The sequence below is a fragment of the Antrostomus carolinensis genome, unplaced genomic scaffold (assembly GCF_000700745.2).
Source record: "Antrostomus carolinensis isolate BGI_N321 unplaced genomic scaffold, ASM70074v2 scaffold25270, whole genome shotgun sequence".
NCBI lineage: Eukaryota > Metazoa > Chordata > Aves > Caprimulgiformes > Caprimulgidae > Antrostomus > Antrostomus carolinensis.
This window is the reverse complement of record NW_010290918.1, coordinates 17,427-34,486: the sequence shown is the minus strand read 5'-3', so window position 1 is coordinate 34,486 and position 17,060 is coordinate 17,427. Positions and strand designations below refer to the sequence as shown.

Sequence of the window (17,060 nt, the reverse complement as noted above, 5' to 3'; positions counted from 1 at the left end):
CAGGGAAGAGACCATTCACACACCCAAAGTACGGTTAGTTGTTCTGTGAGGTATATTTATCAGTTCTTACAGCAGCATCCTTGAAGCTTTTCTAAACAGAAATTTATATAGGTGTGAAAACTGCTTGTATATAAGTTAGAGGACAAACTTTTAAATACGCTCCAAATATTGCTAAGTATTATAGTTAGCAGTAAGTTTTTGTTGTTGAATTACCCAACAGTTTCTGAAATTGCATGGGACGGTGACCCTCAGAAATCGGCTTGTTTTGTTCCCATTTGTAAACTTGGGAAAAGTTGTACCGTCAAAGCTGGTACATGAAACTCTGAGAGTGTTTCTGTTTGCAGTGACCTGGCAGGAACTGAGCTTGAGACTTGTGGATAGATTTGGGATGGAAAAGTTGATGTTGAGATGCAACGTCAGATGCCTTAACACAAGCAAAGTAGTGTAAATGCTTATCTTAGGTGTGCAGGTTTCCAGCATGGCTCTTGGCAGATTTCATTGCTCTTCCTACCCCTGAGAAGAAGTATTGTCATAACAAAGGATATTTTTCCCCCATCCCTTCTCTCTCTTGTAAATTAAGAGGGCACAATGCCTGCTTTTCAGAACAACTGTATCTTTACCTAGCTTGCTTTAAGTGTATGTCTGTTTACTCCCCCCCCCCCCCCCGCTCTTTTAACCAGTTCTTTGAATTGGTGGTGTAGTTATATTGATTTTCCAAATATCTGTGATAGAGCATTTAGTTTGGGATGTTTTTGTTAAAGTACGAAATTAAAATAGTAATATCATTAATATAATCCCCATTCCTATGCAAAATACAGGAAACCTTAGCTAATAATTTCTTTGAATGGTTTGGAAACATTTATGTCAGCCAGTATGTGGAGCAAGGGAGAGTTTATGGCTGGATTTTAGTGTACTGAAGGTCTGCAGTGTTTGCTAAGCCATCAGAAGCGTCTTGTTTTGCCTTCTAAGTTTTGACCTTCATGCACGTTTCATACTACTGATATTGCTTGCAGGAGCCCATAACACACGACTGAAATACTTATTCTCTGTATTTAGGAAGTGCTGTAATGATTTTTGCCTGGAGACATCTGCATAGCTTTAGTATCCTGCAATAAATGGAACATATTGTAGTTGTTCTTTATAATGTATGTATTTGTCAATGGGATGAACACTTCTCATACTAGCTTAAGATGAGGGAGTCCAAAACTCATGCTTGTTCTTACCCTAGGTAATCATATTTTACTTTTAATATCTGTCAGGTCTCATTGTAAAGTAGCTAATATTATTAAATAAGCTACTGTATAGGAATTTACATACGTATTTAAATCTATGCTTTGTTAAATGTTTCCACTAAAATGAAATATTATTTTCTGGAGAGGTTAAGTTTACATTTTCTATGAATTTTTCTTTTTTTTTCTTTTTTATATATGGGATTGTAACTAGAAACTGATACCATTCTCTCTTCCTGTTTCAGACCAGAAGATGAATAATCTTTCCTTTAGTGAACTGTGTTGCCTGTTCTGTTGTCCACCATGCCCAGGGAAAATTGCCTCCAAACTGGCATTCTTACCTCCTGATCCCACGTACACATTGATGTGTGATGAGAGTGGTAGTCGCTGGACTTTACATCTCTCGGAGCGAGCAGACTGGCAATATTCTTCTAGAGAAAAAGATGCCATTGAGTGCTTCATGACTAGAACAAGTAAAGGTAACAGGATTGCCTGTATGTTTGTGCGTTGCTCACCTAACGCCAAGTATACTTTGCTCTTCTCACATGGAAATGCTGTTGACCTAGGTCAGATGAGCAGCTTTTACATAGGACTGGGTTCACGGATTAATTGCAACATATTCTCATATGATTATTCTGGATATGGTGCAAGTTCTGGGAAGCCAACAGAGAAGAATCTGTATGCTGACATTGATGCTGCTTGGGTGGCTCTTAGGACAAGGTAAGACATCAGTTGCCATTTTTATTTAACACTGTGCTTTTCAAGTGGTTGTACTTAATCTGCATTGGTAGTTTAAACTGGAATGCTGTATTTTAGGGTTAATGGCTTCATATCCAAGCTGATTGGTGATGCCTTATGCTGAAGGCATTGTAAGTATTGAGCAGGATCAGTATATAGTAATGATATAATAGAGAAAATGAAGTTGTATTAAGTTTAAGAAAATTATGTTTCAGTCTTGAATGATTGAAAGATAATTCTTATTGTGACAGTTTGGGATCTTCTCAGTTGGAAATCTCAGAAGATAGGAAAAACCTATAATAATTGATTCACCAGGAACTGAGCCACTGGTGTGCTGTGAGTGCGAAAAAATGCAGGTTGTTTTTTCAGATAATTCCATCACCTAGTTTTATTTTTTTTTTGTAGAGGAGCAGTGGAAAAGGTATTGTAAGAGAACCTGGAGAGACTCTGTTTGGATTTGTATGGTGTTCAGACCACCTTTGTTTCAGAATTCAGACTAGCAGCTACAACGTTTCCAAAGATAACTTTCAATATAAAACAAAAAGATGCTTTTGACAAAATATAATGTGTGGGAGAAGTTGTAATTGATCTGTGTAAATACATTATGGTGGGAACAAAAACCAGGAATTTTAATCAGTGCTGTTAGCTCAAATGGATTAAAACTGGAGAAGGAAAAAAATGCAAATTGGAAAGATGTCATTTCAGCATTTTCTGTGTTCTCAGCCTCTAGTTTTAGGGAGACAGAGTAATAAAATGAAAGTCTCTGAAGGCATTTTTTGATACAGTTAAGAATCCCAGGCCCCGAGTAAATGCAATGGTGAATACCCACTTCTTAAATTTGAGAGCACTTTTCACCATGGTTTGTTCCATTTAGAGCCATATTTTTCTTGTGTTACAAGTAAGCAAACTACAAAAAGATTATTTTGTGCAATATTATATGATCATAAGAAGAGATGTTCACCAAAAGAACTCCCATGACGTTGTGTACTTTGCACCAAAGAGCTGTGAAAGTCTTTAAATTTAATGTAGAGCTGCTTTTCCCTCTTCCATTCAGGAATGACCTCACCTTGATCCCATTTTCTGTCTGCATTTGTATTTTGTCTCAAAACCTCCTTTAGAAATATGTAATTCTGTAGAATGTATAGAGCTTGGCTTGGTCTGCTCAACTTCTAGATTTCACAAACGTGAACTGAGTTTTTTTCCATGGCTTAAAAAGTGGTTAATATTACTAGTTTCCTCTGTGGTACTTCCAACAACTGTCCAGTTGGCAGACCTGATCTTGTCCTTGTATCAGAATGTTGAATGTAGCAAGGAGAAGTTATACTGGCTCACACAATTTGGTTACCCGTCCAGGCTATTCTCTTGAGCCCTGAGACAGTGCTTAACTGTGTTTAAATGCTTGATGAATATCTGGACCAGAATAGAGCCTTTGAGCATTTGCTGCAGCATTGATTAACTTTTCTAGCAAAGCCTGTTCTGTCAGTGTTACACTGGCACCATCTTTAACATTTTATAATATGTGTTCTGTGAAAAAAATTAATTCAGCAGATTGTTTGCAGGATAGATGCAAGTATAGCTCTAACTCCTTTGAAATTCATGTTGATGGGATGAAAGAAGAAAGGGATCTTCAACTTTTAAACAATGCCTCACAGATGGTGATGGGATGAAGAAAAGAATGGAGAAATTACCTTTGCGGGAGGTTGTTCACAGCCAGCCACAGTTCCCTGCATTCCCTGTCCTGAGAAGTGGGATCTTAGAACCCAGCATTAAAGCCTGTTTCTGGGGTAATTGAAATGCTGATGTGGACTTCATTCCCCAGTCAACACAGCTGCTTGTGGTGGAGACATGTTAATGTGTTGGTTTATATCTTGGAAGGACAGTCCAGTTGGTCATCTGTAAATTGGCCCAACTGTCCAGTGGGGACTGGACAGCTAGGGTAAAATACTCTGGAACTAATATTGAGAGTGATGGTGAGATTGACCCAACACCACTTTCTTAGAAGTGGTTGCTGTAAGGTTATGTGAATATTATCATTCATGTAAATGAATGCAGAAAGCTAATTTGGCAGCATATCAGAAGAGGTAAATATCAGATGCAGATTCTGAATTGTGTCCCAATTCTTTACCTGCTTTGAATATTTTAATAGGAAGCAGTAGCTATCCATGTGGATGCTGACTATGAAAGAAGGCAAGGTGATTCACTGCTATCATGTTTGGGAAAGTTGTACATTATTGCATATTCATGTGCATGGGACTATAGAAAAGCTGCAAGTGAGGACATTCTTTTTCTTACTGTCATAGCTACCAAGTGTTGAAGTGCCAGGAGTCATTTTGGGATACGCCTATTTTCTGCTGTTCTGGTCTCTGAAGGCCTTTGATGACACCCTAGCAAGGGTGGAAAGGTTTAACCAGCCCCAGGCAAATGCAGGGCAAGTGGTGCTCATTTAGAAACCTGAAGACTTGCCAGAGTTGTCTCCTGACCAGATTTACCTTTAAGAAGCCAAAGTCTTTTCATTTTTGCTCATCATGGGCTGTATAATAATTGAAAAAATGAAGGGTAAATCTCACCGTCAGACTGATGGGTCAAAGTGGACAGGATATCCATAATTTGAACAGCAAAATATAGGAATAATATAAAATTTATTTGGATGATTGCTGAAAGTGTTCTTTTGAGAATTCACAAATTACATATCTTTTAAATTAAAAAGTAGGAGGTTTTCTGCTAGAAGATGAGGTGTCTTAACTTTGAATGTCTGGAGAGAAATTGAGCTTTTATTTAAATTCATAGGGAAAAGTAGCTCAATTTATCATGAAAAGAAATCTTGGCAATAAAACAAATGTGCTGGTAGCATTGTAAGGTTTAGAAAAGACCAAACCATCATGAGAGGGGCAGAAGAGGTACAGTTTGTTGATTACTGCATGCGTGGTCAGTGGGCTTGCCTCCCATAAAACAGTTCCCTTTTTCTTCTAGCAGTGTTACACGTTGCATACACAAGAAGGGGAATGTGCATCTGAGTTGAGGAAGAGCTGTACACTCATGAATTTTATTAATGCTCTGGAATGTTGATAGTTAAAGGTGTGGAGGATGTTCATGCCCTTCATGTTCTGCAATTTGCAGCTGTAATTTCCTGTGTTGTGTGTGATAACAAAAGGTTCTGAAACGTGCATTGAAAATTCCCTCAGGATCCCCCTTGTTCCTTGTGCCCCAAGCATTACTGTCAGTTGGTGAAATGTGTGTATTGCAATAGCTTGACAAAGAGTAGCCTCTCTAGAGCATCTATTGCACCTCTTCATTAGTGTGACCCTGAGAGGTACTATTGTAAATGTACCCTTCTAACATTGATTTCACTGATACTTTATTATTGTAAAGTGAGCAAGCCTTCTAGATTAACAGCAGTAGTTCAGAAGTGAAAAAATAAATTGCTTTCTGTGTCCCTTTAGGTATATCAAAGGCAAAATGGCTGGTACTCTAAGAGCCTGTATAGTATAGTACAGTATGGTAACTTCAGCTAGTATTTGGTTGTTAAAGATAACTGAAGTTTACACATCTCAAAAATACACTCATTAAGCCAGACTCACGTTTTGTAGTTCGCATATTGCGCGTCATGGTAATGTGATGTGTATCCACTGAAAGTATTTAATATGGTGAATATCCAGTGCAGGTGACGTATATATCCAATTAAAGTGTTCAAGGTAAGGTCAGACAGGGCTTTGAGAAACCTGATTTAGTGAAAGATGTCCCTGCCTATGGCAGGGGGCTGGACTAGATCATCTTCCAACCCAAACTGTTCTATGATTCTATGGAGAGGAAAAAAAAAAAAAAAAAGGAGGAAGGAGGGATGGAAAAGAGGTGGACTGCCACTAAGATAAGTGTTTAATAAAGTGCAGAAAAGGTCTTATTACAGAGACAGAAATATAAAGGAGATAGTGAAAGAGTTTCTGCTACAGTACATGGTGAAGTTTGTCACAAAGGGACAAAAAGACTATTTAATTGCTGTTTAGCAATTCTTTTTTTCCCTGCCAGAAGCTGAAAAGATCAGGCAGGAGTGGTCAGGTTTGCCTCTTTTACAAGAGACCATCTATATCTGATCAGCATATGTAGGCTCACGGAAGAGGATACTGGCTTCATTACTTGCCCTGTATTAGCTTGGCCCTGATTCTAAGGAGGGGTCTGATGGTACAGTTATAACAATTTAGTGGCTTGCTCCTTGCTTTAACCTACCAATGGCATGTCATGTCTTGACTGGCCCTGAAGATAGGCAGCACAAAGGAGCAGAAAAGTAGTTGCTCCCCTACTCCCAGAAGAGATTAATTTAGCTTGCTAAACTAGTTGGTGGATCTCAGTGAGGGGCAACATGTGGCTGAAGATGCGAATAGGAAAATGGTTCTTTTCTGTTTGGCGTTAGCTTAGCTTCCTGATGACATTAACCTGTACTTTTAGTGTGATGATAGTGCAGAAGGTTGTGAATGCTCAGACACTCTGTGTGGACACTAGCAAACTTAGGTCAAGAGGCACATTTAGTTTTGTTTGGTTGCTCAGAGAGGTGATTAGAAGCCCCATCCCTGAAAACTTTCAATGTCAGGTTCAGTGGTGCTCTGAGCAGCCTGATCTAGTTGAAGATGTCCCTGCTCATTGCAGAGAGGTTGGAGTAGATGGCCTTTAAAAATTCCCTCCAACCCAAACCATTCTATGACTCTATGTAAAAACTGCACTTCAAGTTCTATGTGCTTTCCAGGCAAGTGGCCCTTAGATGCATGAATATAAGAGATGAATCAGGCGTTGAAAATAATTGAAATCTCAATTGTCATGGAAAAGAGAAAAATGTTGTGGGCAGTCTTTAAACTGCAAAAAATACTCTGCATTTCATACCAGATTCAGTCCAGAATAATTTGTCCCTGGGGAAGAGTGCTTTCTCTGAGAAGGTATGTTTGTGCACAGCTACTTTAAAGATTTTGTTACAAGGTCCTTTCTAGTGATTATGGCTTAAAAAAACCCATAAATGTAAAAAAAAAACCAACCCACCGTTACCACCACCAACAGACTGAAGGGCTGACTGTTCTGACACAAGTTATCTAAGATTGCTTGAGTAGACAATAGTGTTTACATTGCTCCTGTGATCAACATAATGAACTTTCAAAGATATGAATGGTTTTTACAGCGTGTCTTTGAGCTCTTGTGACCAGAACACCTACTTACAGCATATGGCTCTGTAACTGTCATGTTCCCCTTCCTCAGTATGGCCTGTAATTCTAAGACACAGATTAAGAGAACAATATTACTGACACTTTTTCTCTTGATTTGACACTTGCTTATTTGGGAGACTAGGTGTGTATCAATTAATAATTTTCTACCAATCTTCCTGGAGTTTACAGGACTTTCAAAAGGAGGAGCAGATTAATTTTATGACTAGGGAGTTTAGCAACAGTTTTCTTTTCAATAATTCTTCCATTTTAGATTGGAAAGTGGTACTTTTGGGAGAAGGGAACTGAGGGACAGTTCAGCTCTTCCTTTTTCCCCAAACTTTTCAGAAGCCTGTTCAAGAGAAGAGAGGAGACTGGAGATAGACACAGCACATGTTCTCTGGTTGCTAAGCTTCTTGGGTTTTTTGTTTTGGGGTTTGGTTTTATTTTGTTTTATTCAAAGCAGAATATTCAAAAGTCTTGACTACTTTGGACCACCGCTTTTGGTGATTAGCCTCGCTATTTTAATTTCCAGACTGCAAAACAAACAGTTTCTGGTGGGTGCTGTGAAGGCAATCTGTTAGCTGCGATGGAGAACGGATTACTTTAAGCTGTATATACTAAATGCTTTTCTTGGATTACTTTTTGTAGATAATATTTAGCTGTCTAGGCTGAAGGATTTGAATCCAAATATAGGGGGAAGAATAATGAGGACGAGGAGAATATATGCTCCGAAATACACTTTTAAGTTTTGCTTTAAATTTGTGTGCAGTCACTTGCATCTTGTAACACTCAATAGTGAATGGGATAATTTGCGAAGTTTTTTATTTGAGAACTATGTTATGTCATAAAGTGCTGTGCAAACTCCTTGCCATACTGATGATGCAAAGTGTCAGGTTTTAATGTGGGTTTTGTTCAGTTTATACAAAAGGGATAGAAAGCCATACTGTACCTTCAGAATGGACACATGTGATTTGAATTATTTTGAATTGGGAGATTAATTGTAAAAGGATAGGTGCTAGGCTGTTTTCAGGTGTTTCGGAAGAGATGCAGAAATAGTGAAGACCTTGTATTTGTTTTTGTTTCAGAGCTTTAATTTATTGTATTTTTGTGTGTTGGAATTTCGAGAAAATCTTTGTTAATCAGACTGCTTGAATTTTTTTATTCTCTGGGAACTGTTGTGTGGCAGAGGACTTGTAGTAGGTAGTTCCAGGCTGATGAGTGCATCTTAGTGTTTTAGAAATCTTTTAATTTTATTATGATCCTAGAAACTCCTAGGAAATGCTGATAGTAATTATGTAGTCATGATACAGATAGATACTATAAATGTATTTGTGCTAATACTTTTACAGCTTTTCTGTTTTACTTGAGCAGAACACATTTTAAATAAATAGATGAATAGTTAAATATACAATGTTATCTGAGCAGTGGATTTTAACCCCAATTTAGACAGCTTATTAATGTGCCTAATTAATTCTGCCAGCGATACTTACATTTTAGTAATACAGAGATGTGATTTTTATTGAAATCTTCCTAGTTTTTTATTATTAACTGTTTATTATGAACTGATGTAACACACAGGACAAGTTTTCTGGTTTATTGAAAAAGTACTTGTGGATTTTTGGGTTTTGGTGGTTGGTAATTTGAATATCTTGGTACATATGAAACATCTTTTTTCCTGATGTTCCTGATTTAGATGCTTTTAGACTTTACTATTTTTAGTGTTTGGTAACCTATACCATTATTTTGCAATGTTTATGAGATACTGGACAATTTTTATTATCTGTTTCCCTGGCTTTACTGGAGGTATGCAAAATGTACTAATTTGAGAACTCCTTTGTGGGTGGGGGTGTTTTTATCTATCTTTGACAGAAAAGCTGTGTGCGTTTGTTACAGGAGAGGTAATGGTTGCACTTTCCTTCAGCTGAAAACAGTTGATTGTCAGTCCTTTTACGTTTAGAGTCAGTTGGCAAATACTAAGCTTGCCTCATGCTGTTGCACAGCGGCGTTGGGATAGTCTGCTCTAACTCAGAAAGCTGAACAAGCTTAACAAGCTTCTGATAGGACATGAGAATAATCAAGTTTGGGTTTTTTTGGTGGGTTTGTTTTGAGGTTTTTTTTGTTTGTTTGTTTGTTTGTTTTTTTAATGCAGTGCAGTATCTCTTCCTATTTAAGATACATCCTTTCCCAATTAAGTTAAACAGAGGTACCCAGATAGATACACTTTTGCAGGAGTAGTTTGTTAGTATAGGTCAATGTATCAGCAGCTCACTTCTGCTGCAGGCACTGTTCTTGCCAGCATAACGTTCTGCTTAGAGGCTTTACCAGTGCTCCTTGGGAACCAGCTACTGTTTGTACCCACGCTGATGCTGAAAATGTGTTAACCCTGACTTTTGTGTTAACTAGATGTTTCATGACTCTTCGGTTTACCTCAGATAAATACTGAAAAAAATAGTGTTTCCATCTTACTAGGAGAGAGGCTTTGACTTTAATTTTGTAGTGCTTATTGGGCTGTCTTAATTGTGGGTGAGGGTGGGTATTCCTCTTGCTAACTTGCATGTAAAATCAACTGTGATAAGAAAGAAGCACCTCAGCTATTACTCAGAATGCATAATATTCTGACCACTGTCTGTATGGGCATGCTTTAGGTCCCACTAAATTGCTGAGCAATGTTACTGGCTTGCAGTTTTTATCAGTCAGAAGAGTAAATCCAACCAAATTTTTGCATATTTGACCATGCTCCACTTGGTGATATCCATAGAGCGTCTAATGTGTCTAATCAGTTTTCTGTTTTAGGTCCACTAGAGTTACCAGTAAAGGCTTTCAACTAGTATACAAGTCACAACTGCATTCACAAATCCATATTTAAAAAAAATAAACCCATATTTCAGTATCATTCAAGCACAAGGAAAAAAAAATTACTGCAAATACAGAGAAAATAATTGTCTCTGTAGGTCAGGAATGTTATAGAACATACTTGCCTATTCTTCTGCCAGCTCCTGTTTCATAGTTTATCCTCTTCAGGAAGTTTTTGTCTTCAGAAATCCTTTTTTTTGCCTTGCTGTATAGTTACTGTTTTGTCTGTTTCACTTTATATATCATTTTGTTAACTTTTTTAATTTTCTAGGTACGGAATCCGCCCTGAAAATGTGATTATATATGGCCAGAGTATAGGAACAGTACCATCTGTGGACCTTGCTGCTAGATATGAAAGTGCTGCTGTAATTCTTCATTCTCCACTGACCTCAGGAATGCGAGTAGCTTTTCCTGATACGAAGAAGACCTATTGCTTTGATGCATTCCCAAAGTAAGTTGCAGGATTTTTTTATTCTGCATGCATCTTTCTCTATTACAGAAGTTTTAGACTCGGGAAACAAGTAATATGGCAAATTCTCTGAAATTTCTTTAAAAGGTTTAAAAAAATTAGTTGGGGGAAAAATCAGAGTGAATAACAACAATGCGGAATACTTGATTTGAAGGACTTTACGTAACTGTAAATCTACGTTGTTTTTCACATCTCTAATCATTTCATTGGGTATCTGTTGAAGAAGTAATTAGTTTCACAGAATCACAGAATGTTAGGGATTGGAAGGGACCTCGAAAGATCATCCAGTCCAATCCCCCTGCCAGAGCAGGAACCTAAATGAGATCACACAGGAAGGCATCCAGGCGGGTTTTGAATGTCTCCAGAGAAGGAGACTCCACAACCTCCCACTAATTCTAACAAGCAGTTCCAGTCCAGTGAATTGTTAATCTGGGTAACTGTGAACAAAGTGTTTTGCTTATGTTTCTGTAAGTAGCAAAGACTGGAAAACTAAGTAGACCTTAACTGAAGAAAATTCCTGTCTTGTATTTCAGAACTATGCCACTAGTTGGCCATTACAAACTGGTACACTTGTCTCAAAGAATTACTTGTATTTCAGCATCTATCTTCAAAGACTTTTTTCCACATAGATGGTAAAACTTTAAGTGCTAAAGTTCTTTCGCTTCTGACAAGCACTTTTTAGCTGAAAAAACTCTGCAGTAATATTTCCATCAGTCCAGTGATTGTGATTTTTTTTTTTTTTTGAGTGAACATGGTAAAGAATACCACTTTTAGATGGATTGCTCTGCTATTTGATCCTAATAGTTTCCAGTAGTGTTTTTCCTTTCTATGTGGCTTTACATGTGCTACTGTAGTGGCTTCCAAGGTGTTGATAAGATACAATTTTCTAATGATTTAAGCAATTTCAGAATTAAATTGTTAAAACTACAATGTGTAATTAAAAAGTGAAATTAACAGTTGCTCACTTCTTCAAAAAGTTTTAGTAAAGCTCACTGTGTTCATAGATACAATCTTTTTCTTACAGCATTGACAAAATTTCTAAAATAACATCTCCTGTGTTAATAATCCATGGGACTGAAGACGAAGTAATTGACTTTTCACATGGCCTAGCATTATTTGAGCGTTGCCAGAGACCTGTAGAACCACTGTGGGTAGAAGGAGCGGGCCATAATGATGTGGAACTCTATGGACAGTACCTTGAAAGATTAAAACAGTTTGTGTCACAGGAACTGGTGAACTTGTAATTTTCTTTGTATATTTACATGCTTTTTCATTTCACTGCAGAACTGCACACCGTGATAAATACATAACATAAAACCTGAAGGTTGTGTTTTCAAATCATCTTAATTGCCTTCATTAAATGTACAGGTAACGATTTGTCAACATAATTAATGAAGGTTTTAAAACCAGTATTATAAACTGGAATTACATGATCATGCAGTTGAGCTTGGCAGTTCATATTACTTTGTGTGAGGTTTTTTTATTCTCAGATGTAAAAAAAAAAAATCACAAGGAGTACTGTATGAAATTTTAATTATATAAAATCAAATGCTGTAAAATGATGCCAAATGCTTTAGCGTATCAAAACCAAGTTTATAAATATTTTTTAAACATCTCAAAATGTACTGTGACTTACTCTGTTGCACAGGTGTAAATTAAAAACCAGACTTCTGAGCAGTTGTTCTGTAAAAATGTAATAGCCATGAAATTTGAACAAATACTGATGTATGTAATAAGAATAGACAGTCACTGGAAATGACCCATGCCCTGTTATAGGGGGAGGGGGTCAAAATAGATCTCTCTTTCCATATTTTTTGTATCTTTTGTGGTTAGTTTTACTTTAGTTGTTTTGTTCTTGTGTTGTCCCTTACTTTTCAGGTTAAATTTATCTTCTCAGCCGTCCTAATCTTGCCAAAACAATGATGCAAGTTATCATTGTTGTAACATAAATATCATTCACGTAATTGCTACTGAGGCCACTAAGTACTTCACTGAAACCACTAAGACTTTTGGAACCTAGAAGGCTTTGTGGACAACGTGGGTTTAATCATTGATTGCGTAGAGATGCAGTATTTCATTAGAAAGAACTTTGAAGTTTATTCAACTTTGTAATAAACAATTTGCAAGTTTGCAGTTCTCTGATCAAGCTTACTTTTGGATATTTAGTGTAAAAGCTTATTGTTTATTGAGTATTGTATGGAAATTTTACTAATTGCACCTGGATGGGGTGGGGGGACAGGCAAGAAGAGAATGTTGACATTTTTCTATTAACTGGTAGTAAAATAAACTTTGTAAGTTGCCTTTCCTTTGAATGCATTTTGCTTGAATAAAACTAAGAAAAATAAACTTAATGATATGTAGCCTATCTGTAAACAAAGTAATATTCCAACAATACACACTGTGCTTCTCATTTTAAGGCCTTATGTAGTGTAATTGTTCTGCTTGGTTTTTTGTGATTGAGACTATTGTACATTTAAATGTAGCTTCAAGTATTGTGAAAACTTTGGTTAAGATGTGTTGGTTAACAGTAAAAAATATTCTACACACTTGCTGCTCTTCCTTTTTTTTTTTTTCTTTTTTTTTTTTTTTTTTTTAAGAAGTAGCACCAGTTGCTTGCATACCAAAATAATAAGCAACTCTCTATTTAGTCTAGGAAATCTGAGAACTAAAGCAGTAACTCTTTGTTATGAATTGTCAGCACACTTCTTTATCAGCAGGTACTGTTCTGACCACAGTCCCACCCCCATGCCTCATCTTACTTCTTTCTGCTGTTCAGCATATTTTCTGCTGCAGAGCTGTTTACATTCTCCTGTAATTAATTGAAATTTAGCTTTCTCTGAAATCATCAGTGATGTCTTGTGCTCTTTGGTTTGTCATTTGAACAGAAAGAAATTTGAATTTGTTCTCAAGCAAGTGGGTTCCTGTTTGTCTTTTTGATCAAGTATGCTTCAATGTTTTCTGAACTTTAGATTAGTATTCAGGTGCAATAATTTTAGACTTAAAGATTTTCATCCTAATCCAAGATTTTGCGGGTGAAAGTGTGCTTAAATAGATGTGTGACTTAGTTTTATTACATCATACTCTGTACATAGTTTGATTTCATTTTCTTAGTACCTTCCAGCCACTATCTCTGGTTTAGATGGAAATCGTTACCATTAAGTGTTTAAATGCTTTGCTTGTGATGAATGAAGTCCATTTTGAGCATCCTCAAAAATTCTAAAAAAAAAAAAAAAAAAAAAGTAGAACTGCAGTAAGTGATACAGATTGGCTGATAGTATTGCAAATTGCAAGCAAATGATCAAGTGTCATCACAAGAACTATCTGATTTTGCTAGGGAATGTTACGGCATCCTGTAATTGAAAAGACAGAAAAGGTGGCTTAGCAATTTTGATGCTTTTGTTTCTGTGTTTTGTTGAAGCAGAACAAAAAGCCTAACAGTGTTTTGTCTTCAGTAGATGCAGCTGTGCAGGATTACACTGGTAAGTAAAGGTTCTGGTCTCTTTGGGACCGCTTATGCATGGTTAATGATTTCCCATTTGTTTTGATTTGTATTTTACACCTAGATTTTTCAGACGAGTTGTTTACTGAAGGAATAAAAATTGGTTTTAGGCACAGCCTGGCTTGCATTGAGAATCGTATTATGGCAACAAACTTCTTACAAACATAAAGCAACTCTGAGTTGTTGCAGCTAGGAGGAAAACACTTGACATGGCAGTTGTCTTTGTCCTTAAACTGGCATTTTGGTGAAATTGACAATGGACTGTTCTTTTGTGTTATAAATGCAGTTGTCTCATGATAAATAAGGGTTGATTCAGCATTCATTAACAAGACAAGGCCTGCATTTTAGGGGAAAAGAAAACAGCATTTTGTGAACCAGTGGTCTGATTCCTTTTTTTTTTTTTTTTTTCTTTGAGGCAAATATTTGACAGTAAACTGTCTTTTTCAGTTCTGGAAACCTTGATAAATCAGCATTAAAAACAACTTCATTTATGTAAAATACAAGATTACTTTCTAAAGGTGGGATCTTCTGGGACATGTTTTACTGTATCTCAGTCCCAGCTACACATTTAAAAAAACAAAAAAAAAACAAAAAAAAAAACTTCCCTCTCCTTACTCTCTGCTTATGGCAGCAAAGAATTCTAGTGTGTATTCAGTTAGCTACTTTTATTGACTGATTTCAAATTACTTTCCTTTTCAAGCTTTTTCTGGTGGGGAAAAAAAAAAAAAAAGCATGTATACTTTTGGACTCTTTAAATTGGATGGCATTGTATAAGCAGCAGTAGCTACTTGGTACCTCTCGCTATGGAATATTCCAGGTCCTACAGATACAAATTCTTTTCACTATACAGTAGGCATTGTTAATATCTTAAAGACAAAAATAAGGAAAATGGTATTTGAGTCCTAGAAGAAAAAGCATCCTGTGTAAGTGAGGGGCTGATCACTTGAAAGGTGCTTTGCAATAAAGGAGTTGGGAACTGTGGTGGACAACAAACTGACTCTGAGCCAGCAATGCACCCTTGCAGCAAAGACGACCAATAGCATCCTGGGCTACATTAGGCAGAGACTTGCCAGCAGGTCAAGGAAGATGATCATTCCCCTCCACTCTGCACCGTGAGCAGAGACACATGTAAGTTACAAGATTTTTCTTCATTTAGTACTCCCTGCTTTTTGTTTTTCATTCACTACTAAACGTGCATCAGGCTTGCTCACCTTCACTGAGCCAGTTCAGGTGATGTTTGACTTTTTTCTGCTTGTTAAAAGTTAATGTGAAAACCCATTGAGCTTAAGTAGAATCAGATTGAAATTTTAGCATGAAATAGCCTTAGAACTCTTAACATATTGTGGTGGTTTCACCCTTTTGGCTTGTAGCCAAACCCAGTCGCTCTCTCATTCTCTTCCCTGCCTCTCACCCCAAGGAGTAAGGGAGAGAATTGGGAAGATAAGGGCAAGGAGACTTGCAGGTTGATATAATAACAATTGACTAATTAAAATAAAATTATAATAACAGTAATAATAGGATATACAAATGAGTGATACACAGTGCTGTTGCTCACCACCCGCTGACCAATGCCCAGCCTGTGCCAGACAGCAATTCTGGAGCTGTGACAGTCCCAAAACTGCAATCTTAGAAGAGCGAGCCCAAGCGATCGCCGAGAGAATCCCCCCGTCTTCCAGTCAGCCCTGGTTAATACACTGACATGATGGGATGTGATATGGAATATCTCATTGGCACATCCAGATGTCAGTTTGGGGTTTGCTATTCACTGCGCTTCCCCCTCCCAGTCCTAATGCAGCTGTGAACCAGCCAAACACGGTGGCCTGGAGCTCCAGCAGCAACCAATAACACCAGCACTTTTATCAATGTTCTTCTCATAACAAATCCCACACTGAAACTAAAACACAGCTATTTTAGCTGCTAAGAAGAAAATTAACTCTCTCCTAGCAAAACCAGGACACATATGTAGCTTCTTAACCAGTTTGCACTGAGAGAACATTAATTGTAAAATGTTTCCCTGTGAAGGAATTCCACTGTATGATGATAATACATTCTACCCTATACTGTCTTCTTCCCTGTTTTGTTTTGAGTTTTTTTTTATTTCTCAGGTAAGACCTGCTCTCTCTTTCTGTGAAAGGAAGTAAAATTCTAGCATATTTCTGGTCAAACAGCAAGGAAAATGCTTTAAGAAAGAGGATAATATAAAATAAATGTTCTTAAAAAGTGATCACTCTGCAAGCAAGGAAGGAGCCAACCTTTAAAAAAAGTATCTTAGCATCATTTTTCCCTAGAGATATTATATAAGGTATCTTAGTCTAATAATCTATTTCAAAATAATGAGAAAACCTTTGCTTAGAAGAGTTTTTGTGGTTGGTAAATGAAACACCATACAAATGGTTGTAATTTTAACATTTCCTTTTTTCTTTTTCTTTTTTTTTTTGCTTACAGATGGAGAATACTTTTCTAACCTTCAGCACTGAAAAGAAGACAAGGAAGAGAAATCATTGAAAATGAGATAGTTAATTTAACTTCCTAGTATGGTAGAAGCTATGCGCATCTTAAGTGGGTAGCTGTGCCCTGTCTCCTCCTGGAGTAGGGTATATCCATATGAATGGAATCAGGCTCTCATATTGGGACATTTTTTTCTTCCAAAGCCACGAACATTTTTGCCTGAAGTTTTCTTTTGGAGTCAGGTAAATAGTGGGTTTACTATATTGTTCTAAAACAGAATTATACCAAAGATCCAATGAGTCCTCAGCTAGAACAGCATTTTAAGTCATTTTATCGGTAACTTATCTAGTACCTCCAAGACATAAAACAGCAGTGCAAGTCTTTCTCAAGCATATTAAGCATTGCAAGGGTCCTTGGTTGGGCAAGTCATCTGCTTCTAAAGATCATACAGTCTAAGTACACTTTAGAAGAGTTGTAAGCCATCCTAAGGACAATGTGGACTCAAAATCACCAGCAGCATTGTCAGAGCATTACTGATGTGGAGGCACATATAATGTGTTGTGATTTTGCCCAAAACCATGAATAAAGTAGGTTTGCTAGGTCCTCTTAGTAGATGCTGCACACTTTTCAGAACAGGAACA

At 37.1% G+C, this 17,060-nt stretch overlaps 1 protein-coding gene across 1 annotated transcript; it reads left to right on the top strand.

The window, feature by feature from the left end:
* The first annotated feature begins 1,477 nt into the window (after positions 1-1,477).
* Positions 1,478-13,016, top strand: ABHD17B (abhydrolase domain containing 17B, depalmitoylase). The gene is made up of 3 exons (XM_010174859.1): positions 1,478-1,949; positions 10,275-10,454; positions 11,497-13,016. The coding sequence occupies exons 1-3, from the start codon at positions 1,483-1,485 to the stop codon at positions 11,714-11,716; spliced, it is 867 nt and encodes a 288-aa protein (XP_010173161.1). The 5' UTR covers positions 1,478-1,482; the 3' UTR covers positions 11,717-13,016.
* Positions 13,017-17,060: the final 4,044 nt, after the last annotated feature.